This window comes from Bacillus rossius, chromosome 1, assembly GCF_032445375.1.
Source record: "Bacillus rossius redtenbacheri isolate Brsri chromosome 1, Brsri_v3, whole genome shotgun sequence".
In the NCBI taxonomy this organism is placed as follows: Eukaryota; Metazoa; Arthropoda; class Insecta; order Phasmatodea; family Bacillidae; genus Bacillus; species Bacillus rossius.
Window position 1 is genome coordinate 378,788,375 of NC_086330.1, and position 14,643 is coordinate 378,803,017.

General features: G+C 41.2%; 1 protein-coding gene across 4 annotated transcripts in view; it reads left to right on the plus strand.

Annotated features, from left to right (window-relative positions):
- Positions 1–14,643, plus strand: part of LOC134528569 (coactosin-like protein) — a 135,865-nt gene that overhangs the window by 117,126 nt on the left and 4,096 nt on the right. For all 4 annotated transcript variants that reach the window (XM_063362309.1, XM_063362310.1, XM_063362311.1 and 1 more), the window contains 2 exons: positions 10,569–10,651; positions 13,754–13,871. In XM_063362309.1, coding sequence (XP_063218379.1) covers positions 10,569–10,651; positions 13,754–13,871 — 201 coding nt within the window. The remainder of the gene's footprint in view (positions 1–10,568; positions 10,652–13,753; positions 13,872–14,643) is intronic.

Sequence of the window (14,643 nt, forward strand, 5' to 3'; positions counted from 1 at the left end):
AGGAGGAGAAAGTTTTTTCAGGGCCGGCGCGTCCATATAGGCGAACTAGGCAACCGCCCAGGGCGCCAAGTAGCTGGGGGCGGCGCAGCACGACACATAACAGCTCATATAATATGTTTAACGATTATTGAAACTAGATGAAAATGGATTTTTGTAACAGTTTGGAATGTTTATATTGATATAAGTAAATATTTAAAGTCCACGGTGACCTGTTTATGATTTGTAATAAGTAAAAAAGTAAAAAAAAAACACAAGCTGCTTACATTTGATTTTATTTTGTTGTTTCCGGGGGGGGGGGGGGGGGGCAATTAAGGTTTTTCGCCTAGGGCGCCAATTTACCTTGCACCGGCCCTGAGTGTTTTTACCAAACCTGGAAAACTACGGGTTTGCTAGCCACTCTGGAACGAACCTGGATCTCCAATTACGAACATGGTTTTGCTTATTTGTCCTGAGAAATTTTGATGCTATTGAAAATGGGAATAAGTTACGTTAACGTTATAAAATGAATGTGGGTGTAGAATTTCATGGCAAACATTTTACGTTACAGTTGCGTCGGTAACGGAAGAGCATGCGCTCCTGTTAGGAATGTCGGAAACTGTCTGCGAGGCACCACGCAAGGGCGGCCATTCCTTGAAAAGGGGGGAGGAGCGGACTCCCCTCCCCCTTCCCCAAATCACTGTAAAGGGAAAAATGTATAGTGTAGTCGGGTGTTGTTCTTCCAAGAAAATGATTTTACAAGTGCCGTGGCGTAGTATTTTAGTAACAGTACAAAGTTTTTAAGGGCCCCGTCTACCTGGATACTCATACTTTTGCGCAGAGCTTAAGGAAAAAACAACGCGATTTCAAAACTACTTAAGATATCCGAGTGGGGTATGTTAACGAAAAGCATTTAAGTATTCTCTGTGGGCCGAAAAAGTACTTAGTTTTTATACTGTATTTTTATAAGATTTTAAAAATGGCGAAAAGGCATGTTTTCAGGGTAATGTTCAGGCGTAAGACAACCGGTGCAGATTCTTGGAAGCACTCAAAGGACTTGCATTACACCTTTATCTTCATTTCTCGGCCATATAATGTTGCGATCACCGCTCAGATTTCACAGTTATCCTGTGACGACGAGAAGACTGCGCGCCAGTCCAGAGGAGACTCCGCGCTAGAAGCACCAGCGAGCGTCGCGCTTATCATCACGCCTCGCCGACACACACACCCCTGACGAGGCGGAGACCTTCAACAGTCGGGACTAAACATTGAAAATACTCCATACCCCGGCTTCCTCTTCCCCTTGACTCCCCGTTTCCTGGTTGCATCGGGGACTCCTCCAGGTTACTGGAAAAGGGGGAGGGGGGGGGGGGGGGTCCAGTTGTCTGTTCGCCGCCGTGCAGCGGAGGGCATCGGGGAACCACTGCAGGCTCCTCGCTCCTCAGACTCGGTGCCACGGCGACCACTCCTTCAGTGCAGCGCGCGTGTGTGGAGGAACACAGTTGTTCGGTATTAACCCAGGATGCAGGCAATACAAACAAGGCGTTTTTAAAAATCATTACTCCACTGAAGAATTTCTCAAGACAATTTTACTTACTATCATCCATTATTACTTGCTGACTTTTTTTCTTTATTTATATATATATATATATATATAGCTTAGTTTTGTGTGTGTATATTTTTACCCTTTAAATGGTAACAATTTTACTGAAATGTGAGGTAACAGGTACTATTGGGTGGAAATAAAACCAGTGTAGGACAATAAAGTTGATAGATGAATAAATATAATATAATTGATTAAATGAACATATTACCATTGTCAATATGTGAAGCAGAAGCTAACACCTGGGCCTAACTGAAGGGGGAGTATGATCGTTGACCCTGACTAAGCTTGTTTTGAAATATTATTTTGTATATGAGCCATTGTTGGTTTACATTAAATGTCATAGAAGAAAACCCTGAAGAATGGACAAAAATTGGTTGTCTGCAAAGTCGGTTTACGGACTATAGTTTAACGTGACGTCATAACAAAACATTGATGAAATGATTGCATACTCAAATGAATAAAATTGAATAATTTTTATTGAATTATCACTACTTTGAATAGGATACAAAGACGGAGTGAAATGAAATCTACAATTTAATTAATAAATTTACTTTTATTTGCACTCATTAATTCAAATATGTTTATTACTTTAACGAAGAGATTATTTTAACTATAACTTTTATACATGTTTGCTATTTAACTTCTTTTAATCTGTGTTATTCTGTTAAGGATAGGACGATGATAGGAAAAGTAGGAAACGAATGGAAGTGTTTCAAGTTTAATGTGCCTCGAAAAAGTCAAATCGATGGTTGTTCCAATCGAGTGGAAGAGAGATGGCTGCAGCGCAAGCGTACAATGAGCGTAACGGGACAATGTGCATAACAGGACAATGAGTCATCCTTTTTCGTGCGTGCAGCCGCCGTTCATCGATTTATTAGACGTCACGTCAAAACAATTTCGCAATCACACAGAAAAGGCAAAAACAGCCAATGTAAAATGCATAGACGGAACAGAAAATTGTGTGCAAGGAATTAGGACAGTCGAACAGTCTTCTCACGACACCAACAGTCGCAACGTTTCGGGAACTGCAGCCAATCGGGAAACACTCCCTTCTCGTGCTACCGTATCAAAAGGCAAGGGAACTTGTTGCAATGAGCTCCGTGGGTAACTGCTCCCTGATGATGGCGACTGTAAGGTCGACCGAAACGTGGGTGATATCTTTGCCTTGGACGCGGCGACCCGGAGCTGGTAGCTGTTCTGCGTGTTGTGACGTTCTCCCTCCCCTCCCCCTGCGATTTTTTTTATTATTTTCTTAACATAACTAAAAACTAAGTGTGTTTGGGAGGGGTCCGGGTTAGAGAGGGACCTAAGTGCGTCTCAGGCCGAAGCCTATACGCCTAGTCATGCTGGGATTAGCCATGCAGGGAGAGGGTCGCATGCATCATGTGCTAGGAGGGGATTGGCCAGCCATGGCAGCAATTGTTGCCATGACTAACTCCCCTCACTCTTATCTCTAGTCTAAACTACTAGTTATGTTGGGCTCAGGTAAAACCTGCATAGACACAGGGAAAACCCTGGGCACTTTCATGCGGGATGCAAATTGGCATGCATTACGTGTAGGAATTTACAGGAGACAGAGGATGGTCAGGATGAAGAGTTGGTCTGAGTAGAAAAAGTCTACCATGCGGGGGTTGGGCACTTGGACTCAAGGTTCGCTTTGTTGTCTTCTCCGAGACTGGAATTTGATGGCCAGGGACGCAAGCGCCCCTGGCGGTGAGTGAGAACACGAACCACTCACATCCGCTCCAGACAGCAGCACATATAACTCTCCCCCTGCACTATGCCACTGGGCGTCTCCCCAGCGTGCCACGCGCCCATGTGGGACGAGCAGTGCCCTATGCCTGATGGACGCAAGAGGGAGCAATCCCCATACAGTTGAAGCTTTGCCGCGCCGCCACTCGATCATCATTTAGTAATCCCTCAGTGGGGGAGGTGCAAGCCTTATTAGGGGCTCTTGTCCTCCCATTTTGTAGTCATTAAGAGTTCAAGAGTTTAGAAGGGGAATGCTCCCCCCCCCCCCGGCCCTCTTGTCTTTTATTTGTCTTTTGGCATGCACAAGGCATGTCGTTGATGAGCAAGTGTGTCGCCACACTTGCCCCTGGTGTTGTGGCTTTTTGCCACGGCTAGGGAAGGTTTACATATGGATCTGTAGGCTGACTTCCAAACTACCCTTCAAGGGCTCTGGCTTGGGAGGGGAGGTAGGGGATAGTTCGGCCTTCGGAACGGACACACACACACACACACCTTTGAATATATATACTGTATAGAAGTCGCGAGTGGATAGGATTTACTCTACGTTTTTCAGAAGCTTATGATGAGCAGCTTGGGAACTTCACCGCTGCAGTGCGCTGCCGTAACGCCCTGTATCGTCTTAGTTGTTATTTACCCGTTAGAGCGCAGCGCTGTCGCCCGCTGTCATTCCCCGCTCCCCTCATCCATCATTCACTGCAGCTCAACGTCGTTCAACGGGAGGGGGAAGGGGTGTTTGAAGAGTTCGAGACTTGTCCGCTAGGGACCACCACAAGTCGATGCCCTAGAGATGGTGGCGATTGCGGCGGTGAATTAACCAACTACCTCAAAACCGTATTAGAAATTTTAACCTGGGCTGGCGACTTCTATACAGTATATATATTCAAAGCACACACACACACTCTCTCTCTCTCTCACTCTCTCACTCTCTCACTCTTTCACTCTCACTCTCTCACTCTCTCACTCTTTCTCTTACTCTTTCTCTCTTTCTCTTACTCTTTCTCTCTTTCTCTTACTCTTTCTCTCTCTTTCTCTCTCTCTATCCCTCTCTTTCTCTCTTTTTATTTCTCTCATTCTCCATCACTATTTTTGTCTTTCTCTCTCTCATTTCTCTTTCTTCCTCTCTCTTTTTCTCTCTCTCTGGCTGTCTGGCGCGAGACGTCTCCGTCTCCCGCACTGCACACGGCGTCTCGTCGCTCGGCTGAGCCAAGCGCGGCCCCTCAGCGAGGGGGCTGCAGGGCCGACAGCAGCTCCAGCCATTCATGTTATGTACCTTCTATTCTACCCCTAGCGCTACCGCTAGGAAGTGTTGCGCGGCTGCTAGCGATGAGGCCGGCCGGCGCCCGCCCCTCCCCCCATCTCCGAGCAGTCCGCGGCCACTGTCGCTCCACGTGGCGCGACTGTGACGTCATTTGCTCCCGCGGCCTCGAGTGCTGACGTGGCACTCGGACTCGGCAGGGTGGTTCAGCTGTGCAGGATGTCTATAAAAGAATGGCCCAGTTTCAATGGTAACAATTATAACAGTTTAATTTTGACTATTTTCAGACAAATCATGCGTCAAATTGAAGGTAAACGAACCTAGATTTTCTTACAAATGTTAAAAATGTTCAATATAATGCACCTTTAGTTATAGTCACATATCCAACCTAAAGTCCAATTCCTCCCGCACTTTGGTTAAAACGTCCGGAGTAATGGAAGAAATAGCCTCTTCAATTCTGTGTCTCAGCTGTGGGAGATCATTAGGTAGCGGCGGAACGTAGACACGATCTTTTATAAAGCCCCAGAGGGAAAACAAATCTCATGTCGTTATGCCAGGTGACCGTGGAGGCCAGCGATAAAGAGCTCTGTCGTCTCGACCATTACGACCAATCCAACGGTCAGGGACTTGGACGTGCAACCACTCTCGTACAAAGTTTTTCCAATGGAGAGGCGCCATTCTCTTGCTAGATAAAGTTTACATGTTCACCTCTCTACTCGTTACGCTTAGGAGTCGCCATTTTGCGTAGGTGGCGCAGTACTCGCTAATGCGCTTTACCTAAAACTGTTGGCGTTAGTCTTTAATTGTAACCTTGTAACACTTACTAGTATTGGGGAAAATGGGGGGGGGGGGGGGTGTACGGGGGCACCCCCCGCCCCTAGAAGGGTAAAACATGCACTGGATAATATTTCTGAAGTATAAACAGGGATTATACCAGCTCCAGACTACCAGTAAACATCCCCCCCCCCCCCTTTTTTTTTGCTCCTGAAGTCAATCCTTGGTCCGCCCCTGACGCTTACAGTGGTTACTACTAAAATTTATAACTAGGGTGTTCTTCTATGAAGATACGATAATAGTGATTAATTAAAAAAAAAGAGGGGGGGGGGGGAATTGTCTGTAAAGTCTGTTTACGGACGATAATTTTACGTGATAACGTCATAAGAAAACATTGATGAAAAATTACATACTTTTTAATTTTCAAATATATTTAAAGTTTTTTTTCAAAATTTAATTTAAATAAATTTGTTTGAATATAATCACGAATAATATTAGTTAAAAAGCCCACCTTTAACCTGTTTGATATTATAGAAGATTTTCTCGCACATGTGGTTGGCCGGTTCCTTGCATGCTCGGCTCAGGCGGAACGTGACAAATTTTTTTCGTGCGTGCAGCCGGCGTTCGTCGATATTTATAAGACGTTATCACGTCAAAAACACGAAGCACGTGGAAGCGAATGACGAGGGTTTTGTGAATGGCGCATTGAAAAACCAGAGTTCCACGCGCCGACTCATTCACGGATGGTGACTGGTGGTGTTGGCATGGGCGTCGCAAGGATATATTTTTTTTGGGGGGGGGGGGGGGAGGACTTCAATTGATTTAGTTGTTTGAGGAATATCCATCCCCTGGAGAGAAAAAAGCGGGGGGTCCTGGGGTCGTCCCCCGGGAAAATTTGGGGGTTGAATGTGCAAAAAGGTGGTTTTTAGGCATTTTTATTTCCTAAATATTCTAATTATAGTTGGTTGCAATATATAATTTATTTTTTATAAAAAAATATTTTCAGAGAACAAATTTGTAAAAACACAGTTAACATATCTGCTGGTGCTATATCCACACAAAATCATTAATTTAAACATCAGGAGAAACTACGAAACTACAAAACTCAATATATTATTGGAGGGGACGAAATTGAAGACTTTTATTATTGGGGGGGGGGGGACGTGTCCCCCCCGGTTGCGACGCCCATGGTGCTGGAGGTGTGTGTGTGCGTCTGGCAGCCTCAGGGCCCCTTGTTCCCTTCTGTCTGCCTCCCCTCCTCCATCGGTCACGACCTGTCACGGTTATTTCAGGGCGCGCCCTCCGCAGGGCTGTCCAGGCCTCGCTGCGACACAGCGACACCGCTGCTGGAGGGCTGGAGGGCTGGACAGACTCCACGACTCCATGCGCCCCGGGTCGCTGGAGTCGCGAGAGCTCCGCACAAGCTTTGAATATATATATACTGTATAGAAGTCGCCAGCCCAGGTTAAAATTTCTAATACAGTTTGAGGTAGTTGGTTAATTCACCGCCGCAATCGCCACCATCTCTAGGGCATCGACTTGTGGTGGTCCCTAGCGGACAAGTGTCGAACTCTTCAAACACCCCTTCCCCCTCCCGTTGAACGACCTTGAGCTGCAGTGAATGATAGGAGGGGGGTGCGGGGAATGACAGCGGGCGACAATGCTGCACTGTAACGTGTAAATAACAACTTAAGACGATACAGGGCGTTACGGCAGCGCACTGCAGCGGTGAAGTTCCCAAGCTGCTCATCATACGCTTCTGAAAAACGTAGAGTAAATCCTATCCACTCGCGACTTCTATACAGTATATATATATATATTCAAAGGCACAAGTGTGTCGCCCATACCGTACTTTTCAAGAACTGGAATTACCGTCCCCACTATCATACCTCAATATGGCATACACCTCTACAAACGCTGCGTGTATGGCGATCATTAGAGACCTGCGAAATTCGCGGATTCGTTCGGTGATAGGCTAGAATTCAAACACATATTCACCTCTTAGTAAATTTTGCTATTGGCTTACTGTTCATCTGGACGAATCTCAACCAGTTATAAACCCTCAACCAAAGAAGGATCGAATCACAGACTGAACCAGCTGAGACGACTTACAAGCCGGCAGCCAGTGAACTTGCGTTATTTGCCCGAGTGTACAGGGGTATGTGCTATCTATCCTGAAGGCCATCGAAACCGCGAATTTTGCAGGTCTCTAAGCCAATCATCAATTACTTCATGTCCAATGATATCAATCTTTAGCCCTTGGGATGCTCCTGTCAACTCCTTGGAGACAGGCCCTCCCCAACTCCTTGCCCTATGCTCCACTAGGTAGAAGGGCCTCTACCAAGAAGACATAACGTATTAAATGTGTTTTATGTTTTTGTTTTCTATAATCCTCTCGTAGTTTATCCCTCTAACTTTCTAGACACTCTGAATTATGGCCGTGGGCTTCATGCTGTAAGCCACTATAAAAAAAAAATTGGTTGTCTGTAAAGTCGGTTTACGGACGATAGTTTAACGTGACAACGTCATAACAAAACATTGATGAAATGATTGCATACTTTTATGAATAAAATTGAATAATTTTTATTGAATTATCACTATTTTGTATGGATACAAAGAAGGAGTGAAATGAAATCTACAATTTAATTGATAAATTTACTTTTATCTGCACTCATTAATTCAAATATGTTTATTACGTTAACGAAGAGCTTATTCTAACTATAACTTTTATACATGTTTGCTATTTAACTTCATCCAATCTGTGTTATTCTGTTAAGAATAGGACGATGATAGGAAAAGTAGGAAACTAATGGGAGTGTTTAAAGTTTAGTGTGCCTCGAAAAAGTCAAATCGATGGTTGTTCCAATCGAGTGGAAGAGATAGATGCGGCGCAAGCGTACAATGAGCGGAACGGGACAATGTGCGTAACGGTACAATGAGTCATCCTTTTTCGTGCGTGCAGCCGGCGTTCATCGATTTATTAGACGTTGTCACGTCAAAAAAAAAAGTGTCACGTATTGCGAACATGGCCTTTTTACACACGCGATTAAATATAACATGGAAAACTGTTCTTGCCATTTTACATAACGCGCCGAACATACGACAGCACCAGTGCCCACCCAAAATCCTTCATACGTTCCCACCAAAAAAAAAAAAAATTATTTGAAAGCAAACAATGGGCAAAGTGGTTATATCCCCCCTCCCCCCCCCCCACCCTTTTTCCCCCTCAAAATGAAATTCTGCGTACATATCACCAAAAAATTTATAATTACAACTTAAAACTGTTTACCATTTCATTTTACTGTAGACACATTATAACTGAAAGCTTCGGCCGTCACGACACAACCCTAGAATGAGGGCAAGGTGGTTAATATTTTGATTTACCGAACTTGAATTTTGACGTGACAACGTCTAATAAATCGATGAACGCCGGCTGCACGCACGAAAAAGTGTCCCGTAACGCACATTGTCCCGTTACGCCGTGTCCCGTTACGCTCATTGTACGCTTGCGCCGCATCTATCTCTCTTCCACTCGATTGGAACAACCATCCATTTGACTTCTTCGAGGCACATTAAACTTGAAACACTCCCATTTGTTTCCTACTTTTCCTATCATCGTGCTATCCTTAACAGAATAACACAGATTGGAAGAAGTTAAATAGCAAACAAAAGTAAATTTTTCAATTAAATTGTAGATTTATTTCACTCCTTCTTTGTATCCATACAAAATAGTGATAATTCAATAAAAATGATTCAATTTTATTCATAAAAGTATGCAATCATTTCATCAATGTTTTGTTATGACGTAATTACGTTAAACTATCGTCAGTAAACCGACTTTACAGACAACCAATTTTTTAAGTGCTCGGGAGTTTCATAGTTGTAACGCAGAATTAAGAACCTGGTCTAGTATTTGTGGTGGTTCCAGAATGAATTCAACTTTTCACTAGGCTCTTGGATATCTTGCGCTTAATGCACACATTCCCAGTTGCGTTTCACTTGTTCCCACTGGCGGCTTTGTTAGGGCAGGTTCCAACTGCCCCTCCCACTTTTTTTTCTAAAGCCTTCACGTACTCTTAACAGTAGTTCCTTTAAGAAGTACATCATTTAATATAATGGATAGTTTCTCTGCATTTAACACTTCAAAAGTTAGTTAATTAATTGACTAAGGAAGAAAGGCGCGCACAGAAAAAAAATGCAGGGTTTTATTTTGGGGAGGGGGGGGGGGGGGAGTGTTTTCATAATGTTGGTGCTTCTATAACACCGATTCAGCTGTGGACTTCATTTAGTGACATTTTATTTTTTATTTAGAAATTTAAAATGAAATATTCTTGCAGGGTCTTTAATACTCATAGTACATGAACATAGATATGACCAGCTATATAGTTGTGGGAAGGGGGGAGCGGTTGCCAGGGTTCCTAGGAGGGCAGTTATCCCCCTTCCAAAGTGGGGAAAAAATAAAAAAAATGATAAACATGTAGGCAATGTGGAGAAAGTTCTTCCATCATTCTTGTATGTTTTACACTAGCTAATGCCTGCGTGCATTGCAATGCCTCAAAATGTTTCTGTAATAGGTTTGAAGTAGGTATACACCTACAAGAATCTCTCTAATTCTCTATCTCTGTATATCTCTATCTCTATTTCCATATATATATCTCTATGTATGTAACACTATAGCAATTAAAATATTTAAAATATGTTTTTTCCTATCTATATTTTGATTTATCTTATTACCTGTCACAGGTGTGCATGGGTATATAAAAGTGCGTGTGTATTCGAATGCAACGTTGTCAAATTTTCAAAACAATCGATGAAGAAGATTTAAGGTTTCAAACGAACAAAAATTTACATTTTTATTTACATGGATTTTTAATTCAACGCTTGTAATGAACATACAAAATCCTTTTACAGATTTTCTGGTAGGCCTACTGATGTGGATTGAGCTACATCCTCCATTTCTAGTGCAAAATAAAATACGAGTAAATAATTAATGCATTTTGGATTGCAGTTAGAAATGTGTCAAAATAAACTGCAGCCAAACATACAATGTATTAAAAATGAACTGTTTAATAGTATTTTGTCCTGATGTCAGTTTTTATTAAAAATATAATGAAATGTGAGCAGTGTTCTGTGAGAATAGCAATCGGTATTCACCTTGGATGCAACTAATGTAAATGCTGAAGAGTGTTCTTTTTTTTTGTGCAGGCGGCCATGGCAACAAACATAGATAAGGACCTGATTCGCGAGGCGTACGAAGAAGTACGTGCAGACAACTCTGAAACCGAATGGTGAGTACATACCTTGCCTCAACTACTGAAATTGACAAATGTGCAGATTTCTACATTGCTTCTACTCCTGGGCATTCAAAAAGTAGAGTGAGCTGAATTTATTTTGTCAATGTTGAAATGTTTATACAGAATGTCACGATTCTTTAATGTCCAAACTCTAGGAAATAATTGTACTGTTCCAAAGCAACTGTGAACTGAACAATAGATTCATAGAAACTAGCAATAAGAAAGTGAGACATTGCGTATATTTTTACGGGAAATTATAACTGGTTATCAGCTTTGCACTGCTAGATAGATACATAATATCTATAACAGTTTAATTAGGGTAAGCTAAAAAAAGAAGTTGATTTGATCTATTTTCATATTTTCAGTTAAAAATATTGCTTTACCTTACGGGAAATTATATTATTTTTTAATTTTAATATTTTTTTAAAAATAAAACATAGTCTATGTCTCTGAAACAATGAATCTTTATATATCAGTTTTAGCGTTACTTATTCAGGGTGTCCACACAAATCTGTAATAAGATTTCTAATTTTTTGAAATACCTAATTGATCTATTTTGCAGTTTATCTGAAAATAAAAAAGTGAAGAAAATGCAGCCTCTGCCATCCCAACAGCTGATGTAATTCTCGCTCCACTTTCTTCGACTCAAACAGAGCCTCACATACGCCATTTTATAGTGTATTTGATTATGCACTAAAACCCCATCTGGGGGAAAATTCTTCTCATAGTTTGGTTGAATGCAGACTGAAGAATACATTTACCCTTCAAATTATTATAACTTAGGAATTACCGTGATGTTTCCAGAATTTCAAGTAAATTCCTTGACTATTCCTGATTTTTCTCTGACTGCAGAATGTGGAAACACTGTTATTACAAACTTCCACTCACTATAACATCAGTATATAGATTTCCTGGAGAACATACGTATTAGAATTAGCATTTTCGGTACGGCATTCAAGAAATCAGCTTTGAAAGAAAATATACAGAGCCGTTGCAAGGTAAATGACACATATTTGCACTGCGTTCTGGGCGTGCGAAACCTCAAGCTCCGATAATGGTAGAGACTGGTTACGTGAGCGAGGCGCTACCGGCTCAAGGCTGCAGTAAGTAGGTTGGAGCAGTCGGGATGACTAACACCAGCAGGTTTAACAACCTGCACCATGTATGGCCAGGTGGCAGGCTGATTGGGAGCTTTGAAGCTTGACACACATTGCCCTGAAACAACTGAGCGGGTGTTACGATACAGGGTAATGACAGTCGATGCCAAGTAAAAAAAATGTTTTCTTGAACATAGGATGGATAAAATCTTATTTTAGAGTATTTATTGCAGTTTGCTAAAAATAGTTCCAGAATATAAAAACATGTGCATATGGTACTCATTTAATAATTTGCAACTAGAAAATATTAATATATACTTAATTGTTGGATTGTTCAGTAATTTCCATTTACAACACTTGAAACGAACAAAACCTAATTACATAATAAAACAGCTCATTTTCAAAGATTGTAGTTAAAGAAGTACAGTACGTAAAGCTAAAGTTTATTCTGAGACAATACTTACTAAATCAGTAGGGACAAGGTTACATGGTTAATTGGGATTACACCGAAATAACACTGATAATAATGTCAGAACACAGCATAACTAGAGACCGGAAAAATTCGCGAATTCATCTCGCGATAGGCTAAAATACAAATAGTTATACCTCAGTGCTGCCTCTGCTATTGGCTCACAACTCACCTCGATGACTCTGGGCCAATGAGAAACACCCGACCAAAGCTTTATCGAATCACAGGCCACTACGTTGGGGCGTCTCACAAGACAGCAGCCAATGAGTGGGTGGCATTTGACCGAGTGTACGTAGAACTATGGAGTTCATCCTATAGGTCATTGAACCCACAAATTTTTCCGGTCCCTACGCATAACACCTAAATGCCAGTTAATACACCATACAACACCAAAAAACAAGTTATATCATGCAATTAAGTAGCATTTATCCAAAACCTAATTCAAATTATAAAAAAAGTAATCTTTTAATGTTAATTAAAGGAATATAATTTCTGAACAAAAAATTTTAATAAAGTACATTGATCTGAAAAATTAATTTATTTTGTTTTGTTGTGTAAGATCTTGTATTGAATCACTTTTAACCATAAATGCTCTGTAATTTATTTTTATTGTTCTATCTGTTTGGGACAAATTTATTATACATTATTTTATCATAAAAATGCAGCATATTAATTTTACCACCATTTTGGTGGAGTAAATATTATAAAACAGCTTTCACAAAAATTGAAACAATAACACCGAAATCTTTTAAAAAAAAAATGAAATTGGACCAAAAATAAAACCCATAAATTCTTGTCTCTTCAATCAGTGGCCCTAATTGGTAAAGAAGTGAGCTGGTAGGAAACACGGTTAACCCAAGTCGTAATTATAACTGCGTATAAATAAAGCTACAAGAGCTGACTGAACCTCGGCCCCCACAAGTGTGGGGACTGGGTGGACCCCTGGGTCCAGGGCCCGGTTCTATTTATTTTCAAATGTTTAACCATTATAATTTTTTACAAACTAGAAAAAAAACTTATTGAATATTTTATAAATAAAGTTTAGTTTGGACTTATAAAATAGTAACCATAATCATACCCTGTATTTCCAGGTTAAATAACATTGTTAAAAGAGTGTAGGTAAGAAATAACCATGCAATTATAATTAGAGACCCGGAAAATTCGCGGGTTCAATGACCTCCAGGATAGACTCCAATATCCTCTACACACTCGGGCAAATGCCAACTGTCCATTGGCTGCTGACTTGAGTCGTCTCGACTGGGTGGTCTGTGATTCGACACTTCTATGAGTGAGGGTCTCTAATTGGCCCTCAGTCCTCCAGATTAACAGTGGGCCAATGACAGAAGCAGCACTAAGGTATAATTATTTGAATTTTAGCATAACACGAAATGAACCCTCGAATTTTCCGGGTCTCTAATTATAATGTAGCACGTGACTGTACAGGGCCCGTAAGCCAATGTGGGGGCCATGGACTAAACCAGCAGCTGTGATCGCCGTGACGTGATGAGAACTGCTGTCTCCATGTTCCAGGGCCGTGTTCAAGTTCGAAGGCACGCACATAGTCGTGTCGGCCAAAGGAGTCGGCTTCGAGGAGTTCCGAGAGCAGTTCAAGGACGACGACCGAGCGTTCGGCTACATCCGCATCCAGGTGGGCCGACTGTCTGTGTTTCCCTGCTGACGTTCCTGTGATCGTTCGATAGTCACAGCCTGCCGACTGAGTGCGTGGTTCATCCAGAAGTTGGCAGACATGCCACATTTCACTTTTGCTCAAAATATATATTTTTGGCAAGAAATTCAAAAGCCAAATGACTTAAAATAGAGGCAAACTAAATTTAAAATTGTCACTAGTGTTTAACACAAGGGGCTGTATTTGGGCACAAAAGAATTCATATGAATAATTAAATCAACAATAAATTTTTGTGGTTTCCAACCTTGAAGTTCTAACTAACATGCTTGGAATCACAATTTTAGTCTCAATGGACCAATTGAATGACAAAATTAGTGCTAGGACCCTAACCAGTTTTGAGAATTCTGGTGCAAAAGTAATTTTCCTAGTCCATGGAAGAAAAAAAAATCTGAAAATTGTATATTTACAACTATAGTTCTTTGATTAGCCCACAAAACCTAACCTAAGAACTGGTTAAAAAATGTTTTTAGAGTATTTTAAATGTAGTTAACTATCCTAACAAACTGTCAAAATGTTTTACATAGTTTTAAACTTACCCAAACTAAATTACCATTCGTTTTAAGTGCAAGTAATATAATTATTTGAATATTACAATACTGCATTTACAGAATAATAACCTTAGTTCATTACAACTGAAAAACATAATTTTTATTATTTTTTAAATAATGCATGACCATAGACTACTAACAATGTGAATTTTACAGTGTTTGCCTTAAGCTTATATACATTATTT